This window comes from Opisthocomus hoazin, chromosome 19 (assembly GCF_030867145.1).
Source record: "Opisthocomus hoazin isolate bOpiHoa1 chromosome 19, bOpiHoa1.hap1, whole genome shotgun sequence".
In the NCBI taxonomy this organism is placed as follows: domain Eukaryota; kingdom Metazoa; phylum Chordata; class Aves; order Opisthocomiformes; family Opisthocomidae; genus Opisthocomus; species Opisthocomus hoazin.
In genome coordinates, this window is record NC_134432.1 from 13,964,192 (window position 1) to 13,976,771 (window position 12,580).

The window sequence follows — 12,580 nt, forward strand, 5'->3', positions numbered from 1 at the left end:
CGGCTCTGGAGGGGCTCCCCGTGTCCCCAGGCCACGGCCGCGGGAGCAGAGCCCTCCCCTTCTCCAGAACAGGGTGCCAGCCCTGCGGGACAAATCACCCGGGGCTGGGACCGTGCCAGGGGCTTTGGGCAGCTCTTGTCCAAACGGTCCTTGCCCTTCCCAAAACCCCTATGTGCAAAAATGCTAATTTAATTTAGCCTTACTAATTACGGCCATTATTTAATATAGCTCCCTACTTTTGGCTTATGTTACCTTATATGTTCATTTACATTATTTTTCTTTGTTGAACACAGGAAAAATTAATCCTCCAGCACTGAGCCATTGAGGATGAACCTCCAGCAGCCAGCTACGGAAAAACACACTAAACACGCTTCTACCTCGACTCACACCAGGGGTGACGGTGGTGCTGGCAGGAGCTGCGGGGTGAACTACCCACCCCAGCCCTGTCCCATCAATTATTCCCATGCTGCTAGTTTTGCCACTTCCCATCAGGTCACCTCCGTGGCTCCCCACCACAGGCTGGGCTCACCTCGGGGCAACGTTTTCCACTCGAGCTGGCTGCAGAAACAGATTTGATGTGGTGGGGAGAGCCCCACTCTCGCTCCTGCCCCACCACATCCACATCAAGGCAACTCTAAGAAAAGCCAGCTGGGTGAACTTTTAACCCAGTGTTTCTCACCAGGGTTTCGCTTGTGCACATCCAGGTCCAGCACACGACTTGCTTTTAGACACCTTCATGCAGATTACCGACCTGGTCCCAGCCATGCATGGAGAAGCATCTCCATCTGGTTGGGCGATGGTGCTGCACGTCCTCCAGCCAGGAGCTCCCCCAGAGTTGTTTGGGACCAGTTTCTGTGTCATTACTTTTTTAAAAAAAGAGCAGAAACATTGGAAGCCAAGGGGTCTAAAAGCTGCTGATTCCCTGGGAAATTCTTATGGGTCTCCAGACGCACTGCAACTTCACACGTGGTGTTAAATGCTACGGCTGGGAATGCCCAACAGCAATGAGCAATTTTGAGCCCACTGAAACCTAACAGGTTTGCAGGGATCCCAGTTCATTTAGATTAATTTGAAAATGTCTCTTATTTAATATCACCAGTTAAGCACTAGACAATGTTTTTCGCTCCATCATCACAAAAAACCACCTGCTGAGCCATTTATTCTTCCAGCCTGTGCCTGGGCTGCAGCAAGCCCAGTTCCACTCAGACGACGAGCAAAAGCCCCAGCAACATCAAACACCGCTGGAACAGGCTCTCAGAGATAACAAACCTCCCAGAGCAGACTTCTTCACAGACAAACCCCACAGCATTCAACAGCATCACTTCCACAGATCAAAGAAAGCGGGATCGATCTGATGTGTCTGTTTTAGCGCCGAACAGAGAAGGAAAGACCAAGTAATTTGTTACGGGGTTGAGCGTGAGCTTCTCCTCGAGGCCAAAACTTCAAGCAGACGATCATTCTCGACACACGAGGCAAAGCACCCCCTTGATCTTCCAAAACATTTAAGCAGCTTTCTGGGTGGGAGAGCTCGCACGCGCACAGCACACAGCTCCCCGCAAACGCCACGCGCTCCCGCAAGGAAGGGCAGGAGCAGCCCACAGCCAGAGCACATCACACAGGGCGAGCGAGCAATCAATATTTCACGAGACACCGAACGCAAAACCCCTCCCATGCCCTCGGTGGTCACTCGGGTTGGCCCAGGACCCATCTCGCGCCGGCTCACCGGCTGCCCCCCGCGCTCCCCCGCAGTGATCCTCTCTCGATGCGCTGCCTGGCTGCTCTCTCCTCTGAATTATTTAATGGGAAGAGCCAGGTAGGCTGCAGTTCTAACAGCAATAAGCAGGAAGGTTTGTTTATTTATGACCATATTTCAGCATCTGGGTGTCTCGTCCTAGCAACTAAAGCCAACCGTTCACCTCTGCGGTACTGTCACAGTGAATACAGAGGGTCAGGGACGGGTCAGCTTTAGTCTGATAATTTTGAGCAGTAGCATCTCAGACTCAAATCCACGTGTGACAGAGCATGGAGGATCCAGCATGATTTGTTTTCTATTTTCCCTGCCTCCATTGTGATTCCTTGGGGTCAAACACCAGCCCTGGGAACAGAAAGCCCTGGTAAGAAGCAGGCAGGGTGGAAATGTCTCTCTCGCTGCGCTCCGTCCCAAGGAGCTTCTCCCATCCGAGGCCGCTCTCGGTGGAGATCACATTGGGCAGCTCTGCATGGAGGTTTTCATGTCTTGTGCAAACACCCACAAGAGGGTATCTGGTGGCTCATCCCCTACCGGGAGCAGGACTCCAGCCTCCCAACACCAGTATGATAATTTCCCCCCGTTATCCCAAGTCCAGTGTTTCAAAAATCCGGCAGAATATGTGGCACCAGTGGAACCTGAGCTGCTCCCATCTGCTGCCCATTCTGCAAGGGATTTCTTCATCAATGGAAAGGACCAGAGCCTCAAGCCGGTGGAAAGGAGCTTCTATGGCTCTGCGGGGATGGACGGGGTTGGGCTGAGTCTTCCTGGCTCAGGATCTGGCAGAAAAACATTTCCATAGCATGGTATCTGCAGACCACAATTACACCTTGTAGTAGCTCACCAAACCCATGGCTGGGTGTACAGATGCTCCAACGTCTTTTCGCAGAAAGCATCACAGCAAGACAGAGAAACCCCACGGGAGTCTGTGATTTCACCAAGGTCTTCACCTTCAGGCTGTGCTTCCCACGCGAGTTTGGGTGGGGGGTTAGCAGCCGGCTTCAGCTCCTGTGCTTCTAGATGGGTCCGTCTGTCCCACTGCTGAGGGTAAACGCTGCTTCAATCCCAAAGTATGTTTCTCCACGGGAAGAGCTCAGGCCTCAGCTGTTCGTAGCACATCATTTTGATAGCTCCAACCTTCCCTCTTCGGTTTTTCCTCTTCTTTTTTGCCAGGAGTCACGCTTTGAGCATGGGATTACCCCAACCCCGCAGCCATGGGTCCCCCATCAGCCATCGGTTCCGGCCCCCCGTCGGAGCCACAGCGGGTCCCCCGGGCACGCCGTCCTGCCTTCCTGAGCACAGCACTCCTGGAGCCGTCCAAAGGAGACCACATGGTTTTGCAAGATGTTTACACGCAACTGAAAAATGCATTCATCATCAGCTTTAGTGGGATTAGGCACATTCAGGCAGCGTTTAATTTACTGATGTACCGAGAGGTGGCTGTGAGATAACCAGGGATGAGCAAAGAGGGGACCTGGAGCTGCTTATCCAGCCCCACTCACGACCCGGTCAGCAGCTCCGAGCTTCGGTTCCCATCTGTGAAATGGGAACAGTGTCAGGGAATAATTCTGGTAAAGCGCTTTGAGATGGATGAAAACCACACTATTAATGCCCAAGAGCCATTTTTATAAGGCAGAATGGAATCAATTCTCTCCCTGCAGAACAAGACACATTGGAGCATACCAAAAAGCTGCTGAATTTAATTAAAATCATACTATTGTGTTACATTACTCATCTCTGGAAAGAAGCACCTCATGGTGTGCCAAATTTTAGACATGTCCTCTGAAAAATTATTATTTGCTTTTATTAGTGGTCTGGAACGCAGAAAAAATTCTCACAAGATTAATTCTGATAGAAATTCAGTGGGGAAACAGCAAGCTACATCATCAGATAACACAAAGATGATGATTTTGCAGGATAGCACTTACAGCCTTTAGCACAGTGCACTGCACAGTGCCCAGGGGTTAGCTGCCTGCCCCGCTTTATCTTTAGCTCAAATCTGAACTGAGTATTTCTGGAGACTATGAGACAAGCAAATAACAGCTTGTATAATTTTATGTTTCAACACATTATCGCATTTTTTAGAAATTCCCATGTACCAGTGCCTCGCTCAAGAAAGCAGTATGATTTTGTCCTCACTTCAGCTCCACGCTGACGATAACAGATAGATAATATCGAAAGGGGAATCCAGAAACATCTTTCTCAAAAAGAAAGGGAAAAAACAACCTAAAACCCTTTGGGGTAACAGCACAACCAATCTCTAGGAAACGGTTTGGCCCAGGTCTCTGACTCAGAAGAAAATCAGATTTGAAAACGCCGTGGCTGATAATCAATAGCAAGAGTGGTGAGCAGGGACCGGGCAGCCCTTCCTCCCGGTGGGACGTCCCTGTGGCCCGGGTTCCCCCAGGAATGCGTGAGCAGCAGGTTGGGGAGGACGGAGGATGCTCTTGCACTCACGTGCTCGCTTGGAACTGCAGCAGCTGCCTGCGGGGCCCCGCACTGGGGCAGGGGGGTTGCACCCGCCATGGAGGGAGACGCCCAGAGCCCTCGTCCCAGCGAGCCAGTGTAACTAACCCAAGCTCAGGGCACATTTATGCTGGGCAGGTGGCACCGCTTACTTGGGGAGCACCAAAATAAATCACAGTCAGGACACTCAGAGACACCCCCCCCCCGGGGAGCCCTGCATCCAGCTCTGGAGCCCTCAGCATGGGACAGACCTGGAGCTGGGCTGGAAGAGGCCACAGCAATGATCCGAGGGCTGAAGCACCTCTCCTATGAGGACAGGCTGAGAGAGCTGGGGCTGTTCAGCCTGGAGAAGAGAAGGCTCCAGGGAGACCTTACTGCAGCCTGCCAGTACTTAAAGGGGCTTACAGGAAGATGGGGACAGGCTTTTTAGCAGGGCGTGTTGCAATAGCACAGGGGATAATGGTTTTAACCTAAAAGATAGGAGATTGAGACTGGATATAAGGAAGAAATTTTTTACACTGAGGGTGGTGAATCCCTGGCACCGGTTGCCCAGAGAGGTGGTCACTGCCCCGTCCCTAGGAACATTCAAGGCCAGGTTGGACAGGGCTCTGAGCAACCTGGTCTGGCTGAAGATGTCCCTGCTCACTGCAGGGGGTTGGAGTAGATGGGCTTTAAAGGTCCCTTCCAACCCAAACCACTCTGTGAGTCTATGATGTAAAGACCTGGGATGCGCCCCACAGTATTTAACAACATCCCCACAAGATTCTGCAGCTGCCTGACTTTGGAAAACACTCTGTTAAAACAAAAAACTTGAAACCCACATTTTTAAATTGCAGCACAAGGAAATCTTTCAGTAGTCCCAGCAGCAGTTTCTGTGCTGTACCTGAGCAGCTGCAATCCTGTGGAACGCACGCCAATAAAAACAAATAACTACCTAACTACACATTTCTGCCTGCTCCCAGCCCAGCGGGCTGTTTGCACAACAGCCCCACCAGCGCGTCCCAGCCAAGCGGGGTCCTACTGTGCAACGTAAACCGGGTCTAAACAGACCACCTAGGCTGAGCAGGACTTTCTGTGGTCCACAGGGAATAAAAAGACGCGTGCTCCCCCTCTCCGGTGGGATGCAGAGCCACGGGTTGTCCCCAAGCACACCTCTCTTCAGGCACACCCCTGCGTCCCCCTGTCCCCCAGTGCAGGGAGACCCCAACCCTGAGCCCCCTGTTTTGGACCAGCCAAGCCCGAAGCCCTTCTCCAAACCCTGGGCAGGGATTTCATTTCAGAAAGACCTTCCCAGCACCTTTGCTCACCAGCCTCGGCACTGACCCTGCGGAGGAGAGCAAGCTGCCTGTGCCTTGCTGCTGCACCTGGGGGTGACGCGGTGCGAGGGGGGCCGGTGACACGTGAGGGAGCCCCGAGGGAAGCACTGCATGGGCAAAGTCGATGAGCAATGACAAGGCAGGTGCACCCCAAAACCCAGCAAGCCCCACAGGTGACCGTTAAGCAGAGCTGCGCACAGCAGAACTGTATCATCATTATGCAAAGCCGCTGGTGGGGAGGGGGCGAGACAAACTGCCTTTGCTTTTATTAGCAGATGCTCACGGGGTGACCTCAGCACCTCCCGAGCCTACAAAGCAGCCGCACAGGAAAACATGCCAGTGATATTTTTCAGACTCTCTTAGGAGCAAGTCCATGAGGATACATACTTGCCAAAATAAATGTGTTAAAAACGTTTTTAGCTGGAAAGGAACTGCTTTTAGCCAAAGATCCTGCTTATTGACAAAGGAAGGAGCTTTATGGTGACTCCTAAAGAAGGTTTGTCCATGTCACAAGACACCACCTCCACTCAACCCCCTGCTTTCTATGTCTGCGGCTGAGCTGCTGTGGACTGGTACTGGTCAGGACTGGTGGTCCGTCCCAGGACTGGACCCAGTTCCAGCCTCCCTGGAGCACAGGAGAGCTCTGCACAGCAACCAGACACAGATTCCTTCCACAGCCTCCTCCATCCATTTTATAGCAACACTTCAAGCACATCCAATGGATACGCAATGGCAATAAAAAGAGTAATGGGCAGAGTGCAATTACTGAGAGCGCATTGGCAATGAATAAAACAGACCTTGTAAAACCAACCTTAGAGGGAAGAGGTCCCGTAACTACCTCCTCACCAGAAGTCACTTGAGGACTTAATCGTTTGCCACGTTAATTGCTTGCCATTTTCACACAGGGCTGGACCCGCCTCCCGTGTTGAGCCGCCATCCCCGGCGGTGGGGGGAGCAGAGACCAGATCTGATTACCACGAAGCCTCCATCGTGCTGGGGAATCTGCAAATCCCATGAAAGATCTCCCCTTATCTCCTTTCTCTCCTCCAGGACAGCAAGGGGAACTTCTCCTTGATCAGCTACGCTAGGGCTTGTGCCATCCCATCTTTCGCAAGAAACGGGTGAAAGACAGCAGGGTGGCAGGGAAGTCTCCTTTGGGTTAACTCCCCACGGATGGGAGGATGCTGGTACAGCTCATTTAACTGCCTCAAACTTGTCCGCAGGCAGCTCCAACCTGCCCTAATCCCGGTGTTGAGCTTCCCTCCTCCCACCTCACCATCTGTGTTGTAGAGATGGGCAAATGGCGGCACGATGGCCTGGATGATGGTCCACACTCGACAGGGTGCTGGTGGGCACCCCAGCCCTGACACCCGCTCGGTTGTGGATCTGCAGGGGGGGTGGAGGGCACGCAGGGGCTGAGGCGAGCATCGGGACCAGCACCAGCCCATCCCCTGGAGAGCCAGGGGAGCTTCTGTCCTCTACGGACATGTCCAGCCTCCTACAAGCAAACCAGCAAACCCTGGCTCCTAATGTACGGGACGTTCTCACAGGCATCCAAAGCACCGTCACCTCTCCCCGAGATCAAACCTGCAGCAACAGGCAGGTCCCAGCCAACGGCTTGCCCTCGACTGTCAACAAATCTGCTCTGTCACCTCAGGGCATCAATGTGCAGAGGATAAATATCAAGAAAATCAGCATTTTGGCTTGTATTTATTTATTTGTTTAAATGCAAGGCAAACCTCAGCCCAGGGCAGTGGGCTTGCCTTGCTGTGTTTGCCTGAAGGTAAAACTAACTCCTCCAACAAGCTGCCCCCAGGTAGCTGTGCCATGCCACCGCCCCGAGGGGTCCTGCCTTGGCCCCCAGCATGGAGAAAAGACAACCAACCCCTTCTCCTTCCCTGCACCGCCTGGCCGAAGCGCCGCCACTGCTCCCACAGGAGAAGACCTCCTCCGGACAAGTAGGATTCACCCCTCCTCCCCCTTTGCAACTGTTTTTAGATCTATTTTATTAACTGTAGGGCCTTCTGAAGAAAGCCGCTGAGAGGTTCGGTTCATATATAAAGGATTTACTTAGATTAAGGGCCTCAGTAAAAGGTCTTTGAACACGCTAACTCCTTTCCATTTTCAGCCGGTTTCACTGTGCACACATTAAAAATGCATGCAGGCAGCACGAGCCAATATTCCTCAGCCTCCTGCTTTGCTTGCAAAACTCTGCTTCCAGGAAAAACATCTATCTTGGGGAGATGAAAAAACACATGCCCCCTCTTCTCACAGCTCACACTCAGCTCGCTCACGCGAGGCAGACAACAGCCAGAGCCCAGCGGACACCGGGATCTACCGTGGGCAGTGGAGAAGAACCCGGGCTAAAGCATTAAATCTTCAGGGGAAAAAAAGCTGGTTTACAGGGATCTGCAGCAAGAAGTCCCGTTGGCCTCCAGAGAGCTCAGAGTTTGTTGAAGAAAACTTGGAAAGGGAATGACAACTCCTGCTCCGGAGCACAGAACCACCTCTGCACACCATCCCTGTAAGACCACGCCACTTCGGTCTGCTGCAAGCTCCTCACGCCTGGCTTGGCAGCACTTCCGGCCAACCACCATGAGAAATGGGGTAACGGACTTCATGGGCCCCGAGTCAGGTCTGCGGTGGAAACTCCTGGCTGGAAAATAAAGGCTCCTTGTTCCAAGACAGCCATGGATGGGCAAGGCGTGCAGTGGTAACTTCTCACTGGGACTGCTGACAGTCCTCCAGACGGATGGAGGAGAGGATACTAAACAATAACAATTAAAAAAGTATCTCCTCTCCTTAGCTAATGGGCAACGCTACACAATGAGGATCTTGTCTTTGTCCCCACATATGGCCCTGCAAAGCGACCCATGGGTGAAAACCTCAGGAAAATGGTATCACCGCATCCCTGCGGAGCCTGTGCTCCCAAACGAGCCCAAAAGGCAGCGCTGCCGGAGGCTGCCCGCCCACACAGAATCACAGCATGGTCAGGGTTGGCAGGGCCCTCTGTGGGTCACCCAGTCCAACCCCCTGCCGAAGCAGGGTCACCCAGAGCAGGCTGCACAGGACCACGTCCAGGCGGGTCTTGAATATCTCCAGAGAAGGAGACTCCACAACCTCCCTGCAAGCCAGGTGAACAAAAGCATTTCCCACCTCCCCATTTCTGAGAGAGGAACATCAGACCTACAAAACCAAGTGATTTACCCAGGGCCACGTACGGCACCCGGGGCAGAGCCAAGATCCAAATGTAGTTTTGTGCATCCGCTTTCCCTTCAGCACGTGTCGTTATCCACAAAAGAATCTTTCCTCTGAACGCCTGAAATTAAAGAGAGAAAATGCGCCTTTTTCTAGGAGGCACCAATAAGCCTCTTCTCATCGAGGGGCTTGTCATGCATGGGGCACTAGTGAAAGCATAACCCAGCGCGGTGGTGGTGGTCCTTGCAGCTACACACTTCTTGACCATGAGCCAGCAGTGTGCCCTGGTTGCCAAGAAGGCCAATGGGATCCTGGGGTGCATTCAGAGGAGTGTGGGCAGCAGGGTGAGGGAGGTTCTCCTCCCCCTCTACTCTGCCCTAGTGAGGCCCCATCTGCAGTGCTGTGTCCAGTGCTGGGCTCCCCAGTTCAAGAAAGATGAGGAGCTACTGGAGAGAGTCCAGTGGAGGGCTACAAGGATGGTGAGGGGACTGGAGCATCTCTCCTGTGAGGAAAGGCTGAGGGAGCTGGGCTTGTTTAGCCTGGAGAAGGCTGAGAGGGGACCTTAGAAATGCCTCTAAATATCTGCAGGGTGGGTGTCAGGAGGATGGAGCCAGACTCTTTCCAGTGGTGCCCAGCGACAGGACAAGGGGCAATGGGCACAAACTGAAGCAGAGGAAGTTCCAGATGAAGATGAGGAAGAACTTCTTCACCCTGAGGGTGACGGAGCCCTGGAACAGGCTGCCCAGGGGAGCTGTGGAGTCTTCTTCTCTCGAGATATTCAAGACCCGCCTGGACGTGGTGCTGTGCAGCCTGCTCTGGGTGATCCTGCTTTGGCAGGGGGGTTGGACTGGGTGACCCACAGAGGTCCCTTCCAACCCCCACCATTCTGTGATTCTGTGATTCTTTAATTAGTGGGGAAACACCGTCCGTGCTGTTTGCAGCAAGAGCCTCATGCAAGACAGAAATCTCTTTTTGCAGCCGTTAGAGACCATCACCTGCTAGGGGGGAAGCCGGCGATGCACCGTGCTGGAGGGTGACCCTGTTTTCTGCAGGACTTCTGAAACCTGCAACCGGGGCCTGAGCCGAGCAGGAGGAGCACAGGCGCAGCCCGGGGTTTTGCTACAGCTGCCATAGATTAAGCACAGCCTCAGCCGCCTGCTGCAAACAAAACATTGCATTCAAGACCATTTTTTTTGCCATGTTTTGCTGCTTGTAGCTTGTTCCTTAGAAGAAACGCTCTGTCATCTCAACATATCTACCCTGATAGCTATCTGATTTACTCTGTGAAACAGGGTTTCTCTGGCAAGGTTCATGTATCCAGAAATTATTAGACAGAAAGACTATTTTTTTCCACTGAATAGCATACAAGATTGATTTTTATTTTTCTACTCTCAAGGCCATGAAACTTCTTTAAGGACAAGTAATAGGCTTTGGAATTTACTTCATTCTTAATTTGCATGATCCTGACTCTTAGACCCCAAAATAGGGGCTGGAGCAGAGCCACATTCATGCTATGGGGCTGAAGGCCACACAATCCATAAACCATCCTATATTGCACCATATTTACCATGTTTGTGAGCACTTGCTTAAGCCAAAAAGACTTCTCCCACTTATTTCAATAGCAGCATCTTCACTGGTGCAGGGAAGGGTAGGGACCCCAGTGAGCTGAGGGGCAGCGGTGGCCGACGTGGCCAGACCCTTCAGGGAGCCAGAGCTGCTCCTGGTTCCCACAGATCAAATTCATTCATCTGAGATTAGTTTCTGTGACTGATGCTTTGATGATGGTGTAGCAAGAAATCATCTAATTAAAAGGAAAAAAAACATGCAGCAATGGACAAAGCGAGAGCTCTTTGCCTGCAGAGGACAGCGGTGATGGGAAGGGACACCTCTGGGGGGTATTTTCCAGCTAACAGGAGTGACGGCGCTTTCTGTTCTTGCAGGGCTGACAATGCGGAGGAGGAGCAGCGTTGATAGAAGCAAAACGGAGTTCGAAGCAAAGACCCACTAAGCTCTGAGCTATTCTTGTGAAATTATGGTGCCAAAGGCTCCCAAGATAAGGGATTTTAGTGGGAATCGTAAATGCTGGTTGTAAAATGAACGAGAAAAAGCCACATACCCACAAGAATAGCAAAGCCTCCCTGCTCCTGGCTCCCAGCTATCACCCAGCCTGCCCAGTCCTGGCAGCAGGAGACCTCAGAAACAACAGTGATTCAGGCACAGCCTTCCCCGGGGACGGCCAGCTTGCTCACCCTCTGCACTGACAGCGGGACCTCCCTGCCTAGGACAGGGCTCTGCTGGGGGGACACTTTGCAACCTCCTCCGGCGATGCCCCGAGACTTAAACCCAGCCCTGCCGCTTGCGCACGGGGGTTCCCGCGTTACTCCCTGCCTCCGAACGCCTCGGATGCTCTTTTCCCTTAAAATAATCATCACTGCAGGCTCCTCCAGGACTCAGGGTTATCCTGAATAATAAATTGTTCCTAACTTACAGCACATCTTTATTCCTCCGTGTGCTTCATAAACCTTCACCCCCCAAATCTCCCCTCAATCCTGGTGGGATTTGTCAGATTCCTGTTCAGCAGATGGGAGGGCGCGGAGTTTGTTTTCCACGTCCCCCCCCCAGCAATATCAGTGCAGTTACGGCAGTGAAAATAAGTTCAAACAGTGAAAATCTTGGCATGGGGTGGTGGGCAGGGACAGCAGGGCTAGAACCAGTGCCAGGGCCCCATCCAGCCCCCATCCCCACACCCCGGCTGTGCCTGGCCCCGCAATGCAGCTGCTGAACAGGGCCATGATACACCCCGAGCAGAACAGCAGCGAGACACGTTCTGCAGAGAAAAGCAAACCTGTTCTATAGCTGGGGGAAAACAAACACAACCCAAAAAATCCCCCCAAAATGGAGGAAAGGTACTTTAGCCTAAGAACTCTTTCCAGTTATATCTGTGGTCCTAATGAGATGCTGTTGCCAGATTAATAACACAAACGCACACTAACAAGAAAACCAATTGCAAACTAATTTTGCAGGGAATTGAACAAAGACCAGGATAACAGCTCTGCTTAATAAGGTTGTCTGCTGGTTTTAATTCCTTCTCCACTGCTCCTTCAACGAGCAGAGGAGGAGCAGCCCCAGCAGCCGGGCAGCCCACCCCGGGCGCCGGGGCCAGGTTACTCATGAACCCCCACCACCCACTCAGCCATGATGTGCCTCGGTCAAAGCCGGGAAGAAATTTCCCGGCCATTAGTGACTGACAGGCCACCAGGGCACTTCTGCAGGGTGAGACGGCGCTGGGGCCTTGCTCGTGACATTTTCACTTACTTTATCTGTAAACCATTCCTGAGCAGCCTGTAAGGTGTTTTTACAAGTACCCTACCTACATCCCAAAGGCAGCCCTGATGTCGTTTAGTATGTGTAGCTTCTAAAGAGTCCGATGTGATTAAACACTAGGAACATGGATAGGGGAGAGAGAGACACATTATGTAAAGCATCACATTGAAAGGATCTTACCTAATTCCTTTGGTTTGAGCAATACTGTGGAAGGAGAGTCTGGATACTGCAGAGATCACCTGGAAACGAGAGAAAAAGATGCTGGTGCGCTTACTAAAGACAGAGGAAGGTTTGGTGGGAACTCAAGGACCCACAGCCTGGTATTTGGACCTGAAAACCCAGTGAAATGGATGTGCTCCAGTCCCCCCATCAGCATCCCGGTTTGTCACCATCAGCATCCCAGAGGACACTACCAGTGCAAGCACTGCTTTTGGTCCTACCACCGAGCAATTAAAGACATTTAATGCTCAGCTACAAAGGTCCCCATTCAACAGCGTCATCTGAGGAAACTCCATCCCGCTGCTCACAT

The 12,580-nt window shown here is 52.3% G+C and overlaps 1 protein-coding gene across 2 annotated transcripts in view; it reads right to left on the minus strand.

Moving 5' to 3' along the window:
• The window catches only part of VAV2 (vav guanine nucleotide exchange factor 2), a 152,760-nt gene that overhangs the window by 42,915 nt on the left and 97,265 nt on the right, over window positions 1-12,580 (minus strand). For both annotated transcript variants that reach the window (XM_075439114.1, XM_075439113.1), the window contains exon 3: window positions 12,232-12,290. In XM_075439114.1, the coding sequence (XP_075295229.1) occupies window positions 12,232-12,290 (59 nt within the window). The remainder of the gene's footprint in view (window positions 1-12,231; window positions 12,291-12,580) is intronic.